General features: G+C 36.9%; 1 protein-coding gene across 4 annotated transcripts; it reads right to left on the minus strand.

The window, feature by feature from the left end:
• Positions 1 to 46: 46 nt before the first annotated feature.
• Positions 47 to 7,783, minus strand: LOC146000313 (protease inhibitor 2-like). Of its 4 annotated transcripts, none has more exons than XM_083137819.1 (3): positions 7,641 to 7,783; positions 2,329 to 2,508; positions 47 to 999 (listed from the first exon to the last, which is right to left on the minus strand). In XM_083137819.1, the coding sequence occupies exons 2-3, from the start codon at positions 2,501 to 2,503 to the stop codon at positions 941 to 943; spliced, it is 234 nt and encodes a 77-aa protein (XP_082993945.1). In that variant the 5' UTR covers positions 2,504 to 2,508; positions 7,641 to 7,783; the 3' UTR covers positions 47 to 940. The 4 variants fall into 4 exon arrangements, with proteins under 4 accessions (XP_082993945.1, XP_082993944.1, XP_082993946.1 ...); XM_083137818.1 differs by lacking the exon at positions 7,641 to 7,783 and adding an exon at positions 6,809 to 7,012; XM_083137820.1 differs by lacking the exon at positions 7,641 to 7,783 and adding an exon at positions 6,436 to 6,551.
• Positions 7,784 to 17,839: the final 10,056 nt, after the last annotated feature.

Raw genomic sequence — 17,839 nt, forward strand, 5'->3', positions numbered from 1 at the left:
ATTGAAGAGAACCTACATGCATAATTTGAATAATGTGATTTTGGTCTTTTCAGAGTAACCTTTGTCAAAATTATAGTTGGAAGTATAGACTAATTTGATGCCATTATAGATAATTCGAGATTGCAGACCTCCGTGATACAGTCGGCAAACCTAGGTAATTTCAATAATATTTGGTGCACTAACGTCGCTCATTTGTACCATTTGGTTAACCTTGATTGGCAGATGATGGGAAGATTGGATGAAAAGGTAAAATACATGGAATGAAGCATAGGTGGCCTTTGTGAAAGGTGCCATACCAGCATTCGCTTGCATATTCTTAGTAAAACTTCAGTAACCCCAGACACAATGGCCCCCAGCCCGATTTCAACTCGCGACCTCGAGAGTATGAGTCCACCATCCAGTGTGCGGAAATTTCTCTCAATGTTTCATTAGTTCACCATTCGTTCATCGTTGATATTAACATAAAAAGGAAGAAAAGCGATATAAATAACTAAACAAGAAAGATGAAATTGTTATATTTACGTTTCTTCTTCGATTTATAGCAAAAATGCCCGGAACAAAATTCACTGTTACTTGAAAAGGTGTCAAAATTTATTGTAATGCAGGAGCCAAAGGAGATATTTGTATTTGATTATTATATCCATATATTACCCCGGATACTTGCAATGGAATGTGGGGCCATCCGTTTCCAGGGAAGGGCGATGTTCTTTAGCTGGATCCAAATCATTTTCAAGATAATTACATTTTTACATTAAAAAACTCACTACCAATCATTGCACTTGTAAATCATGAAAGTATTTTCTTTATGGAAATAAATTTCACATGTGAATTCGAACATTACTATCGTAAATGAAGAGGACACTTTCTTATATAATTGCAGATTATAATGCAAGGTCAGATCGTCGTTTTCCATGTATATATTCAGCAAATAATACAACGATCATTCCTCTTCTACGTCCAGTGTTTCACCACATTCTCCAAAATGAGCCATCGTGAGACCTGGAAGAAGAATATGAAATACATGTAATAAATCTGAAATACCATTGTTAATTACAGTTTGTGTGCATGAACGTCAAGAGGAATGTTTATATGATGGTTTGATCGTAAGTATAAAATTTATTACTATTTCGATCACAATCGGGTTCATGTTTTTAGTTACTGTATTTGTTTGGATATAGACTAACTTAAATATAAATGTAACAATAATAATTTAATATGTACATTTATTTAAAGAAATTACTACTGTACATTAATGAAACACAAATGGCACAGAAATTGTACATGTGTGGTTAATACATGTATTATGTGATGAATAATTCTAATATATGGACATTAGGTCATATTAAGTTTTATTTACATTTATATATATAGACACACACACACATATTCAAATTTGATCAGCCCCACCCCCAATTAGATATAAGTGATGCATAAAATCATGTAACAATGAGGGCGTTGTAAATACATAGGTGTAATATTCCAGATAGCATGAAAGCTTGTGGAAAGCTTGCGGTAGCTTGCTTGTAACTTGTCAAAGTCAATTCAATGTGGCAAGCTTGAATCAAGCTCACAGTTGGCTTTGATGAGCTTGTATCAAGCATGCAGCTGTCTGTGACATGCTTGGTGCAAGCTTATCATGTCAAGCTTGCTGTAATGTTGACACACAGTAACTACAGCAGAACCGGGCCAGGAACCTGCGCGGAGACCGCCTTTATGGCAGTGACCCTCTGTTCCCGCGTTTATCTGCGAAAGAACTCGCTGTCAAACAGCCAATTACGCCCACCGCTTGGGCAAGAACTGACAACGTTAAAATTTCCCCTCCCCAAAGCAGCCATTAGGGAAACAGGGTTTTGTCAAAGTAACCGTTCTGTGCTGTGATTGCACACCGGTCAGTACGGCGACTACACTGTAGTAGTCTTGATTCGAGGCTAATGCAAGCTTACAGCTTGCCATTACAAGCTTGCAGTAAGTTTGTTCACTTTACATGAAAAGCTTGTTTCAAGTATGAAGAAAACGTGCTATCTGGAATACATATCTACTTAGGTCTACTAACTTGAGCGTCGGAGATAGCACAGTAAGCTCGAAACAAGTTTTTCATGAAACGTGAACAAACTTTCTGCAAGCTGTCAAGCTGTAAGCTTGCATCAGACTTGCATCAAACTATTTACCGCGTGTCAACTTGACATGACGAGCTTGCACGAAGCTTGTCACAGGAAGCTTCATGCTTGAAACAAGCTTGCATCATGCTCAGAGCAAGCTCGCCATATCCAACTGGCTCTGACAAGGTACAAGCTTTCGTGCTCTCTAGGGTGGTCACGTGTGGCTAACCTGGTTTCTCTAGTTTTGTGCACTCAAGTTCACAAACGCTTTGGTATGAGACCCCGTCGCTACCACAGACGGACAGCAGGGCTCGATGACAAGGACAATTAGCTGGAAGGCTCAAGCTTTGCAAGACGGAACCAAAATTCAGCATCAAAGCCAGGTATAGAGGAAAGGACTCCATGGCACCTACGAGAAGTTACAAAGTACAGAACATCAACGTAACAGGGTCACAACAGATCAAAGCTTTCTTATTCTATATATTACAAAATAACTCGGATACAAGTCACCATAATTTTTATTAATTCCAAGGGGAAAATTCGCTAGAATGGTTGAATAATATTTTATAAGAAAGGACTAAGTTAAAAATATACAGATCTTATCCATATTTTCAACTCGGGATATGTGGTTCATCAAAATTCTACAACACTGCCAATTAAATAGTTGAAGTCAAGTATAATTTCATTCATTATTTTATGTTATGTCTATCTGTAGTAAATATTTCAATTGTATTCAACCAAGCTGTTCTTATTATATAATACGATACACAACAGTGTCACGGATGATCTGGGTTACCTGAACTTAAATTTCCTAAAAACAACTCCAAATACGTTAAAAAAATGGTAAGCACAGGTTGTGATTATGTTCTTAATTTACATTTATTGTTATTATTTGTAATTACTTTATGTATTTTGTACCTTTAAAGTGAAATGCAAATTAATGCAAATTGTGATTAGAACATTTCATCAGAGCCCAGGACTATTGCACGCCTTGAAAAACATCAGTGACCATCAGCCTCATCGCAAAATTATAACAAGACTTTAAATAATTTTGAAATATTGAAATACGTAATACAAACGAACTATTGTCCATACATTACTCTGCGAGAACTTGAGTTCTCAAGGGGTCAATTGTCTCAGTACTTACAAAAAAACCGTTGGCGTTGGCTGATATGAAGTGTCTTTTCTCCAAGTAAATTTTTCCTACGTTAATTCAAAGTAATTTAAGGCATATATCGGAAATGAATTCCATTCTACTGTTAAAATTATAAATTCTATAATTCTTAAGAAATTCAGTCTGTACTTGACGTCATATAATATAATGGTATTTGAATATCTCGGATGAGCCCCCACTGTATGAATTCCACCTTGAGAAGAACCTTGATATTTGTATGTATTACCTTGAAACAATAACAGAACATTAAGATATCACTTTGTTGCTGAATGTGACTCCCTTATTGGTAATATTCTGACTAAAATCTAGTTCTTTCGAAATAAACGTTGCAATAATCTTCGAAGTAAGCTAAAATCGTAAAATAGTTAATCAAATGAAACTATAACAGTGTCGCTACTAAAAGAAATTCAAAGATACATAAAATAATATGCCTAAAAATATAATGTAATAAAAGAAACAAGTAAAACATGTTTCATGGTACATTTGGCATGTTTTTCGTTCGTTTCCTACAAACAATGAAATCTAGAAATACGTTTATTCGTGTGTATCGGAAAATCCATCACGCGGTGAATTTTATCATTTTGCACAACCAACTTCAATATCAGATAACTCAAACCAGAATGTGGCACGTCTGTGGCGATGCGAATTGTTGTTTGGCGGCAAGTATCGAAATATAAATGCTACTTACAATTTGTTTATTCTTATAATTTTGTACAGCCGCAAGTCGTATGTCTTCAAGAATGTACATGTATAACACTCTCACAAGGCTCAAGGAAAAGAATAATTAATTCCTTTTTACCATTCTACTTCGGTTTTTATAGGATAGATTTCTTTCTACCTATCAAGTAGAACTGATGAAAACTGATAAAGCTAACCACCACTTCAAACCTGCAACACCATTCATTTCAAAGCAGTTGCGAACAATCCCTTTCTTCCATAGGCGTGCGCGGACCCTATGATTGGGGAAGGGAGGCAAGAGCCTTGATGAAAGTTCAGTCGGGAAAGAAAAATCTCATTTTATCTCACTGTTTTAGTTTCATTATGTTGATGGGTATATGCATATATATATATTATATATGCAGCAGCAACATAGAGGCACCATAACGAATAAATAAATTGTCTCTGAAATGTGCCGCGCTCCTTTTCTCCAAACAATTGTGTTTGTGAAGCGAGCAAGAAAATGTTTCGATCCAATTTTTTGCAAACTGAAAATAATATTGATTTAATATGGCACAAAAAAATTTAATGGGGCGCATTCCCTTTTACAATTTTCTTTTATTTAGATCGTTCGGCGTCCAGAGCCAACTCCTGCCGCCCCCTATCTACGGCTCTGAACTTGACAAGACTGTAAGAAAGGCAGAGATTGCGAGCGAAGCGAACAAGAAAATTTTACGAAGTGTATTTTTATTTGTATACAATTTGATATCGATGGTGGCAATTGCCCCTTTGTGGCCCCCAACCGGTGCTCTTAGCCGTCTGGAAGAAATAATGCAAGAAAGACGTGAAAACTAATTCCATCTTGAGTATCCTTTTTCATGCTACTCTTAGATTCTACTAGTTTTGCTTTCTTTTACCTCAATGTTCCCCTCCCCCTAGAATTGATTTCCGCCCAAGGTTGGGGAGGGGCAATGTAGTTGCGTCACTGCACCCTCTTTCCCGTAGTTGCTTTGAACTTTAATCAGCTTGAAAATATTTGATTTTCTCTAAGAGTATAATATCTCTTAATAACGGCGATAAGATTCCTCTACACTAAATTTATAGGTGAAAGTATAATAATGTAGGGACATGGACCTCTGGAAGGGATCAAAGATGGCCATACATCCCCCATAGAAATCGAATGTCAACCTAAAAGTATAGATATATTTCACACGTATATTTTCATTTCAGTCAGAGTAATTTACATTAATGCGATAATTTCAAATTCAAGGGGTGTTTTTGAGTGGGCAACACTATTATCGGGAAAATATACTCCATGGAAAAATACCTTGCTTGTCCCTCCGTGGAAAAATTCTGCGAACGTCCATGATTAGGGGAGGGCACACTTATGCGCACGTCTATGCTTTCTTTCTATTCGCTATGGGCGCTCGAAGCATGGGGAAAGGACATTCCCGATGGTGTTGGTAACATCGTCGACTTGTACTCGAGGGGTTCCGGGTTCGATACCTGCTGGATGCACATACCTTAAACTGTATGTCCAGTCCCGATTAGCCTTTCTGCGCATAAAATAGGCTTATCCGGAGGTGTCCCCTGTTAGGCCCACCACCTCTTTTTTTCTGTTTTTCAACTGGTAATATTTTTATTAAAAACTTGAAAATAAATTACATTGTTCGCTAGAATGTTTTTGTATTACTTTGGTTCAAAAATCGTAAAGATAACGTACACAGTGGCAAAATTCACGTGGTGGTCTATCAGATCCCCTCCCCCCTCCGGATGTAGGTTCCGATATGACACTCATGGCTGAAATAGTGTACAATTGGTTGGTAATGGTGGTAATTTTTGTAATTATTATAATTACTATATAACTGCACATAAATAAACAAAATGCATTGTATGTTTTGTTCAGTTCAGTGACTGATAAAGTATGTGTGTGACACTCGTGAAATAATTGATTCTTATTTTTTATTAATGATGGTAATTTTCTGTAACTATTACAATTAATCCTATAACTGCACCTATATAAACACAAAAGGAATGGTTTCTTCAATTTTAGTGATAAAAAAGTGTTGGCCTGTCAGTCCCCCCCCCCACCAAGGTAAGTAAGTTTCTCAAGGGTAAGCTAGGGTCAAAACCAAACCCATGAATCGTGGGAAAAAGGGAATGTGTCACTTGAATAGTACAAAAACATGTATCATAGATACGTATGGGGAATGATTTGATTTTAATAATTTGAAACGCTGTTTAAATAATACTCTTTCGTTGTTATAGAGATTTCACCCATTAAAGAAAGCATCCCATTCACTCACTTCATTACCAGATCTCGACCCCCACCAGGTGTACAAAAATAAGGATTCGAAAGCGGTAGTGATTGCTGAAATTAAGAAAATCTGTCGAGTCTAACTCCACACACCTAGGTTCTTAAATACCATAGTATGAATATATAAGTAAACATCAATATCCTATGTAAATTTCAATGCAATATTATGTCCCAATTAATTTACGTACCCACATATGTTTATAATAATGTTCCTAATTGGTGCAGTGCTAGAAGAGCAACATAAGAATGGTACAGTATAATGAATGTTTAGAACTACTACTCCATCTTACAGGAACATAAAAGATATGCCAAAAGCAAGATACCTAGAAACCCTGTTTCTTAAATTTACTGTTAAACCCTAGATAATACTAAACTTCGAGCTTTAATTGTAACGCAATATGTCAACTGTTCCAATAATTGTAAACTAACGTAACTAAATGCAGGGAAATGCATCTCAAAATATCTACACCTTTTCTCAGGAAACAATCATATTGAAAGTTAACTGTAAAACTGAAGAGTACTGTTTCCAATACACATAATTTATCACATTTGTATACTTACTTTGCTGTATTTCCTCGAGAATTCTGTAGCCAAATGTGACGCGTTCGATTATCTAAATTTTCCCATCATGCATTTCCACTCGCTGAGCAAGAAATCGTGTCGTTCAACTGTTTAGCAAAGGATATTAATAAGAGAGTAACACCGGATTGCAATTAAAATGAAATGTGGTTACGTAATGAGAAGAGACCATGGTTTTCTGAAGCACGGTTATCAACAGCTATTGTGTTCCAAGTTCCTACGTCACACTTAGTCTTACATTTAATGGTCCTTAAAAACAATGGCAATCGATTTGTTTTACTACAATATAGTACTGCATTGTAATTTCATGGCAGCATAAATCGTAGAATATTTCCACTATGCTTCGATGTGTTTATTAAAACAAGGAAATATATTTCTAACAGACCGTAACAACCGCTTTAACATGGTCCAGCTCAGTTTCACAAAAGGTCTCTGTAATGTGGCAAGCAAAAAACTTACATCGGTTCATAAGGAATATGTAGCTATACGTTTTAAATAGTCATGTCGGCCTTCGTGATATGAAAACACGAATCTATGCCAGTTACTGGAGCATAGATCAGCCAACTGTCTTTTGATGTTTATAAACACCACTTTAACATAGTGTTCTGTCTGTTCTTCATTGAATCCAATCGTTATTTCGGGCATAATAATCTACTTTGCTGTTTTCAACGGAGGATGGAGCAAGGCGTTGATTTTATGTGTTATCTACGGACTAAATTTGTCACCGTCTTTTAACCTTGCCGTGTTGAGTTTTGTTACGGTTTTGTTACAGCAACACGCTTTTTATAGTGCTATTCGAAGCAGATATACTCACATGCGTGCAAATGATCGAGCTTGTAAGAGTAACTATCATCTTCACGCTACGTTACAGGTAGTAAGCCGGACACTATGGAGATTGCGTTCGTCCTGGGTGTAACCAAGGATTAGCGGTGCAACAGTGGTTTGCCCTTGAACTCCGAGACTTCTGTGTGCAAGTGCAAATGTATTCTTGCTTCCATGGTCGTAAATTTCTTAGCTACGTGATACGAGCGCTGAATTCTGTGTAAACAATTCATTCCAAGAACTATTCTTGTTCCCAAGGAAACACATTTTAGATTGAGAGTTTCGGCTGTGAAAAACTGTTTCCTTAACTAACTGCAGTGAACTATTGTTTAAATGGATTCATAATAAACGTTTCATTCTATTGTCAAGTGGGCCATGAAATAATTCAATATCGTAAAGTCGAAGTTTGTTGAAAATTGTCAAGTGTAAACACTGAATCGACGAACAAATTTGATTCCGATTGTTAATAAGTATAAGTTTATTTCTAAAACGGTTAACTCAGAAGCAGCAGATCTAGAAGTGACACTTTCAAGGGGTCAATTTTAGTCTGGCACCTCCATGACCATAACATCAACACAACCTGGCAACCTGTATGTCCATTGTTCTATGTAGCAATAAAACCACTATAAGCAGAAACCGAGCCTGCCTCCAGTATCTAGAGGTTAGCGTATCGCGTTGCTACAATGTGAATCCTGGGGTCGAATCCCTGGTGAGTCATTAATGTTTCATGCCTACCATACATCGGCATCATTCGCACGATAATCCTAAATGTATAAATATGAGACGTAAAGAGAAGAAAACGAAAAGGAAGTTATTGTCGATAATAAAATCTCTTCATTATTTCATAATTTCTTGTAATACAAATAGTTTGCCCTTCTTGTACGCCTATTATATCCAATGTTGCAAAATAACAATGAATTTGCAGTTTCGAGCGCTTTTCAAGAACTTGATAGAATTCACGTAAACACTCAACTCACAGTCATAAATTATTGACTAAATTGTAAATATTATGAAAGCATTTTGTTCGTATCATCACTGGTTATTGCGTATGGAGCAAAGATGATTGACATGTTTGTAGCACATTATAATTATTTCAATGGAACTGTGTTATTATTGTTAAGGTAGATAGGAAAATAGAGAATAGAAAAGAAGATAAAAGTAGTCTATACACAGAAAAAAAGATAAAGGCTGAGAGGAGACATAGTGGAAGAAAGGGAGAGAGAAAAGAGAGAGACGGGGAGAAATATAGGGAAAACGAAAGAGAAGAGTATAGTGCAAACAAGAGAGATATAATGAGACACAAGAAGAGAGGGGGAAGAGAAAGGAAGGTATAGATAAGAAAACAGATTGACAAGAGCAGCAAGAAATATAGAAGAATGAGGTAGAGAGTGTGTGCATCCTCTGGTTAGGGAGGGGGTGCAAGAGCCTTGATGAAAGGTTAGTCGGGGAAAGGAAAACTATATTCCATCTCACTATTTGACAAACTCTATGTTGATGAGTACAAAAATGGGTTATCTAGAGTACATTCCAGTGTGCATTTAGTGTATTTTAAGGCATAATTATGGACATGTCACAGCTCTGACGCAAATCTAAACAAAATTCACGGCTGTTCTTAAACTAAAACTTTCACTACACTTACGCTCACAAATTTTACGATCATATGTTATATTGGATAGTACAATATATGAAACACTGTTGTCCAACATTAGATTCATCTTCTGCATCCTTACGAAAATATCCTATCCTTCATTTTGTTCCTACAAGAGTTGTAAGCACCTCCACTTTACATGCCACACCACATCCATTATAAGAAACAATATCCTCTCGTTTCTTGGAACTTTCATCGGCTTGAAAATGCTTCACCTTTTTCCTTTTTTTTTAAGAGTATGACATTGTTTATTGAGGGCGATAAATTGTTTATTAAACCAACGGGGGAAGACCCGTTAAACCCCTCTTATATACAGCCATGTTAACCAACCATAATCGCTGCAGCGTAGCACAGCTATGTTAAATAAAATACCAACAAAGAAAGAGTGAAGGGACGTGGATGTTGAAGGAGGCTTCTGTAGCCTTAGGTACAGTCAGCGGCAATAAAAATGAGACACCTAGGCATCATGTGTGTTGCATAACTCTACGGCAATAAGTGGATTTCAATAGCAAATTTTCAATGGCAACTTTTACCACTGCCGTAGAGTTAGGCAACACACATAACGCTTTGCAAGGAAGAAAGTATTTCAGGATATAGGCGTAGCATTTGTATTGCCGGTGACTGTACTGCATACAATCAGCCGCAAATATAACACTAGGCAAATTGTCCAACGGTATTTTATTTCTTCTTCTTCTTCTTAGTTATGTGTTTTCTCGATTTGCATTATTTTACTTCGCTTTTCTGCCACTTTTGTAATCATGAGGATAAGAATGAGTTTGATGAAATTGATGAAGGGACACTCACAAAGAACTCCCATGCGCAGGCCGGAATTCGAACCCGGGACGTCTGGCGTCTTCATTCTGTGTGTTTTAAGAGATTGGTATTGTTCTGGAGCAGAGGTTATCCTCTTAGTGCTTTTAGTTTAAATTATTGAACCGCACGTTGAGGAGAACTGAATAAATTAACATTGCGATGGATATTTTGTCTACTGTTGTATTTGCTCTTGACTGTAACCTAGAATTAAACCTGGAGTGTTGAACCACCCGAATATCAGCTGGTATTTCTTAAATTGGTTCGGTAAAAGAGACTTGCAAATTGTTACTAAAAAGCCCTAGCAACACTGTAACAGACAAGTGTACTGCAAATGTTTATTCGGAAAGTAGCCTCGCCTTACTTTGCTTTGCTCACGGCTATCATTACTCAAGCTAACCTTATAAGATAAGTTCGCACGTGTTTGATCTGTTCTTGATAAAGATTTCACGTGGCGCAATATCTAAATGGAATGGACACGTCATCTAGTTGCACCTACTTTATAAGTGGACAAACCCTACAACAAAACAAGAAATCTACTGACTGATATCTAGTGGCTCATAAACGTTACGTGATAACTGAAAATCGGTAATAATTTACGTGAATTCTCCGAGAACTACGTACAATACGTATGATATATTTGGCTTGAAGCTCTTCCAAGGGGAGCATAATCACCAGTTTATTTTTAATATAAGGAATGCTGATACAGCTATTCTCAAGATACAGATAAAATAAAATTATTGTTCATGAAGAATATAAGAGCATTCATCATGTCCATGAGCCACCTCTATATTTTCAAAATGATTTAAAACATTGTAGTGATTTTATCAAATGTCGATTCGATTATTCAATTAATGCACTGCAAAATAGCAATAGTATAAACTTTCAAGACATATATTTTGATACATAATTTTAAATAAAAATCTAAATACATCATGAAAAATAATATTGTAAATGTTAATATAATTTGTGCACTTAGTGAGATATTAAGAAATTATAATTCGAAATTGTTTAAAGACAGTAATGATGTAATTATTAACTGGTTTACCATGAGTGAATAACATTCATAATCATTGGTTATTATTAATATTAATATTACAGCTACTTAAATTTTACTATCCTCGGGCTACTGAAAGTTGAACCAACCACTTTATTTCTCTATAAATATGGCCGTGTTGGTTAAAGAACAAATATACAGGAATAGCTTCATTCTTCTTACAACGTTTAATCCGGTATTATCCCCCAAATTCCGGGTCGTATAGCAACCCTGGACGTGTCTTATAATTGGCAACACTGCCTTCTCTCCCCCTCCATTTGAGTTACGTTATGTCAGTTAGCAAGTAGTAATACCTTGCAAGGCTGGTCAATACATCATTATCGTATATGAACTGTGATAGGAAGGAAAGTGGTCTGCAAATATGAAGTGTTCACAATGTGATCACACCACAATATCACGTGCTTATCTGATTTCATCCAAAGTAGTGTATACCTGATAAATACATTATCCTAAAAAAGGTTGCTCCATTGAAAGAAAAATAATTGTCAAACAAACATGCACAACGTTCATCAAAAGTTCAAGACAACGACATTTTAAAATAGGCAGCCTAACTGACGCAAGGCGTTGGTAAGTTGGATAGGCCTATACAGCGTGAGGAAAAAAACAGGTTACATGGATGACACTGTTCGTGTTCGTTTGTTCCAAGTTACTGACATGCTATCGAAAGACGAGAGTCGAATTTAAGCCTCCTCCAGTCAAGCGTATGGTGTGCATATCGAACACGTACCGTAACTGGCATCCCCGATGGCGCAGTGGTAGCGTCGTCGCCTTGTAGTCAAGGGGTCCCGGGTTCGATACCCGGTGGAGGCATAAGTGGTTCGGATCCCACTTTAAACTGTAGGTCCAGTCCCGATTAGCCTTACTGTGCATAAAGTGGACTTAAAACATCAAATCAAACGTACCGTAGCTGTAACAATTACATATAAATCGTATGTATGTTTATATGCGCGTATTTGTTTTCCTATCTAAACCTGGCTTTGGCCTCACTCTATAGAGTTGGGCTAAATTTCAGGGTTACCACATGCACTATAGATATGTGTGTGAAATACACGAAACGGACAGAAAAAAGTATTAGGTATTTGAAAATACAAATAATTCATCATAAAATACTTTATGAAAGAAATAGAGTTCCCCTACTTAAAGATAATCGATTTCCTACTATTTCGTCTCTGATGACTGCACAAAAGAAAAGAGGAGAGGAGATGAAAGAAAAGGGAAGAAGAGCAAAGCAGGGAAAAGGGGAGGAGAAAAGAAGAAAAGAGAAGAGAGGAAAGGAAGGGGGATGCGAGTAGGAGATGAAGAAAAAGGAAAGAAGAGAAGAGTACAAGAAATGAGTTGAAAGAAGGTGAGAGAGGGAAATGGAATAGAAGAGAAGAAAAAGACGAGATGAGAAGACAGGAGTAGAGAGTAGAGTAAAAGAGAGGACAAGCTAAGAGAAGAATAGAAGAGTGTGGTAGAGTCGAAGACATGAGTGGAGATAAGGGTGGAGAAGGGCAGGATGGAGAGAATAGGAGGGGACATAATATGTAGAAGCATTGGAGAGGAAAAGGAGACGAGAAAAGAGTGCAGACGAAAGGCGAAGATACCAGAGTAGATGAAAGGAAAGAGAGAAGAACTGGACAAAGGAAAGGAAGATAGTCCCAGAAAATGTTGTCTTGAGTGTCAAGAATTGATTAAATTAGCAACATGAAGAAATCAGTAACTCTTTTTAATGGCGTATATTTTCGAGGCGAAATGCCCTTTGGTTGAGTTCAGAGCAAGATAAGATTTTCGATTTTACCTGCAATTACATCACTAAAAATATGGATTTAATTTTCATGTTTACAACAAGTATCCACCCCCCCCCCCCCTACACACACACACACACACTTCTCTGTTCGTTGAAGTGGGTAGTTTTTATTATTTAACATTTCGTTGTTAATGACAAACAGAATCATTCCATTTCACACGACGTGGACGATTGAGCACAATGAGATTTGACTAAAGCTTACGAGAGTTTCTGGCACCGTAGGGATTTGAGCCTACAACCATCTATAATTTCTCTATGCTACAACTGTTAGGTTGACAATACTGATAGATAACACGCTCTACAAGCTTTCGATTCTTGCGAGATGCAACTTACTTCCTATGCAAGGTAGATAGAGATTAGGTAAAGCCATCCGAAGATTGCCGATCTTGCACGAACGCGTGACGTCACCAGAGAGGGAGTGAGCTCGGCTCAAGCAGACGGCCCCTAGCATTTATATGGGAGATTCAGAGAGCGAAAGTATATTATTACTTTTAGGAGGGGAAAATTATTAATTGTCATCCTCCAAGATGGTATTGAGGCATCCTTTTAATGATTAGTAACATAATTGAAAACGCGCTACTTTTAAAAGGGGACAAATTACATGTGAAAAAATGTATTTTGAAAATCCATATTCCTGAAACTTTCTGACCGATGCGCTACAAAGAAAGTTGCGTGTTCTCCTTTAGAATTTTCATTTTACAAATCGTAATATAATTTTAACAAAAACGTGACATGCTAAAGAAGAATGAAAGAGTTTTAAAAAATAATTGATTAATTGATTTAGTTTATTTTACTTCGCTTATCTGTCACATATGGCTAATCGCAAAGATGAGGATGCGTGATGATATGATGAAATTGAAGAAAGGAAAGTAGACCCATGCCCGGGCGGGGATTCGAACCTGGGGGCCCTTGGCATCGTAAAGTGTTGTGCTAACCACTTCGCCACGGAGGTCAGCATTACAAGGAAATAAACAGAAAATGACAATCATATGGCATCTACGTTTTAATATGCGAGAAACATTTGCGAGGAGGTTATTGAAGTAACAAATAATTATTACTAGACGTTGTGATGAAAATTATTAATATATCTGAAATATCGAGAGTTGACCTTGCAGTCTCTAAATGTACTTTTAGGGTTACGTAAAACCTTTACTCAAAATTGCTAGTGTAAATTTATAAGCTATTAAAATTTAAAACTTATTCCTGTTCGAAAAAAGAAACTGCCAAGTCAAATTAATATTTCGTATCAATACATATATTTTTCTTTCATGAGGCCAGGACAGTATTTGGAGGAGACTGTGGCTTGGGAAGGCTATAGCCCCGGATCTCGAACTGCAAAGGGGCTTCCAGTGGGAAAACATCGTCCAGAAGAAGGGGCGAAATGATTCTTTTTAAATGGCTCAAGAATACAAAGATATAAGTGGACATTTAACAAGCTTAGTCTAAAACTTACAACTGAAATCGTACATACGCGCGTGTGTGTGTGGGGGGGGGGGGTGGCTACGTGAGGTAACACAGTGGAATATGATTCACAATACTAAAATTAAAATAAATATGTGGGAACAATAGAAATCAAAATATGTTGTAGCTAGTGACTGCGCAATAGAAAAGATGGAGGGGTAAATCATATTTTCCCGGGGCAATCATGTTTATTATTCCGTTACATACGACGCAAAAATGCATATTTTGGCTAAAAGAGCATTCATTCATTTATTTATATTTGTCGTTATACTGGGGGCAGATAAGAGAGAGAGAGAGAGAGAGAGAGAGAGAGAGAGAGAAATTCTCCTGCCCCCCCTTGTAGTGTGGTAACTGTCTATAGCTATGCTGGAGAAGATTGCACCAATTAATACCTTATTAAATAAAACAGATACTTTTAAAACTTTTAATCAAATTATTTGTGAACTATGTTTAAATTTAGAGAGAGCACATACCTATTTAATTTAATTTGGATGAGTTAACTTCTGAAGCCTGCCATTTCCGAGCCTTCTTCCGGTGTAACTGCACTGCCCTTTGAGCCCTAGCTGCTGCGTTCAGGTGGCGGAACGAGCAGAATACTAATTAAAACAAATATGTGACAAATATATATAAAAAAACAACGTGTTGAAGCTATTGACGGCGCCAAAGAAAAGACAGAAGAGAAACGTGGAGAGTGCAGTGATATTTTACGGGAAGTAGTCACGTTTATTACACCCTTACATTTACATACAATATTAAAATGTTCTGCTTTTAGATCTCGCACAATGCCTTTTTCACAAAAATGGGCAATCCCGCATTTTTTATAACAATCTTGTCTTTTCGTTTACTTACGCAATTACCCACTGGAAAGGCTGTGATATTTTAGATTTCTTCCGTTAGTTTTCTGATAATAGTTTTCACAACTTTCCATAGCATTTAGGCATGAATTCAGTTGACAAGAACAAAATAATCTTATTTTAAAACATAGAGCAAAAAGAAATCCAACGCGCTTAAGTTAAAACTCCCTTATATTGGAAGCCTGGAGAGAACAAAACAGGGGTTCCTTCGTAACACGATTTCTTGAAAACCATTTTACACATAGGGTTACCACATCGCTGTAAGGGAAATGTAGGACAGACTGTCCCAAAATGTAGGACATTAAGTCAAAATGTAGGACGCAACACATTCTCGATAAATAATACATATTTCTATAGAACACGTTAGGAAGTAGTTGAAAAATGACACTTTTCAGTTTTTTTAAAAAAAATTCCCAACGAATGTTTAAATGCAAAATTTCAAAACTTGCAATAATACTAATCAATGCACCCCTTACTACTTGATTTAAGTGGTACTTCTCAGAGGAGACAATTTTTATCAACATTTCAGGTTTTGTCAAACTATATATTGATGTTAGAGTGGACAGTCAAACTTGTTGAAATTATAGGGACCAATACCAAACATTTTACAGAGTTTATGAAAAATAATTCTCTCGTGAGTCTGTTGTGCTGATGGTAAAGAAAGTACTCTCTCAACATTTGAATTATGACCTGTAATGGCAAACAAGTAGTCAGCAATTACTGTAATTTAAAATGGTTTCATCTTGGGTAGTTTTTAGTTCAATAACAGGGTGTCTATCAAAATAATACATCCAGAAATCTTGACTTTTTTCTGGACTTTTCTAGATCCTACTTAGGTAATGTTGGAAATTAGTAATTAAGAAAAATAAATATTTATTTAATGAAAATCCCTACCAAAGGGCCAGTTAAGATGAAAACTGAAGCTGCATTTAACAAGGGAATTACACTTGCTTTATCTATTATTGCATCCTGAACTGTGTTTGGCAGACAAGCAAGGCTTTGGCGTCTGGACTCGCAGCCAGTATAATCTTATGTGGGGTTTGTGTCGGTTGTCCCTATATGTTTATGACTATCCATTCATCCATCTTATCTTACCATCATTCATCCTCATCTTCGCGATTAGCCAATGGGACAGAAAAAAGTGAAGTAAAATAAACTAAATCAACCAATCAATAGCAAAAATTCTTGACCACAAGAATAATTTATTGCCTTTTTAGTGACTTCTTGACCTACTTGTTGATTTTTTACTTTTTCTTGACTTCGATGGCTTTCTTGACTCACAGACACCCTGAATAACTTTGTTCTCTATACCCCTGCTTTACAATCAAATTATATTGAATAAGAATGGGCAGCACCTTGTTCCATCAGTATAAACCCTAAGGCAAGAAATTCTGCTCAGGCATCGAACAGTGACGTTATCTGAAAGTGGTCCCAAGACTTTGTTCATTAATTGCTTCCGTTTTCCCATTTGTTTAATAGCAGAACAAACTTTATTATTTTTGTGCAATGACTGAATCAAAATAAATTTCACTATTGAGTTTGGAACCGCAGTCCATAGACTTGTAATTTGCATGATTTTTTTTCTGTTACGTATTTTCGTAATTAATATTATGTGACGCTCAAAATGTAGGACATTTATGATATTTTTCAAATTCCTCCCGGACGCCGGACATAAGGCTAAAATGTAGGACATGTCCGGGAAAATCCGGACGTCTGGTAACCCTATTTACACATTTGAATCAACTTTGTGATAAATTGATTAGAAAGGATGAATCTTAACAGTAAAAGTTGTAACTTTTCCCCTGTTACTATATTTTAGAAGATATTCGTTGTCAAATATATCAATATTTGCATAAGGAACCAGCCTTTTCCGCGCCGAGCTTCTCGATGATGACGTCATGTATCCACGGACAACTGCGCATACGATCTGCGCCGCCGAACGAGCACCCCCTGCTTCCTACGTGTATTGTGTAAAGAACACACACACATACTTGATTGTAACAAAGAAAATGAAGGTACGTCCCAGTCAGAGCGACAAGCTGTACAGTGGGATCCATGAGTATTACCGTGCAAATTGTCCATCACCATGTTCGTGCACTTTATTTGACCCAATAAGAGCTTCAAGAATTAAAAGAAAATTCAAAACAAGTTGTCGACAAATTCTGCACCAGCATACATAAAAATCCATCGCTTAAAAACACATAGAATGTAAGAGAAAAATTTATGAAAATAGTCATGGACAATTTGCATTGTAATACTAATGGATCCCACTGTACGTATCGCTTGGACTGGGCCGTTTTCTCAATACTATTGCATCGTGTCGCGGCTGTCGCCTCGGTCCGTTGTCGTGCTTGCACGGTGAATGCTTTGCTGTAGACTGAATTCGGCCCCTGTCACTTCGGTGCGAAATCTCCGTATCGCTTGTCGCCTGCCGCTTGGAAGCGACCCTACAGTAACCAATGCTACCTTTCGAATTGAAGCGGTAAGACAAGCTGCATTTGTTGTTCTTATGATGTTCGGACGGATATCTTCAGTTGTTTTTATACATCGCCCTCTCTGTTTCATTCGTTTT

This window comes from Lepisma saccharinum, chromosome 16 (assembly GCF_977018435.1).
Source record: "Lepisma saccharinum chromosome 16, izLepSacc3.1, whole genome shotgun sequence".
Classification (NCBI taxonomy): Eukaryota; Metazoa; Arthropoda; class Insecta; order Zygentoma; family Lepismatidae; genus Lepisma; species Lepisma saccharinum.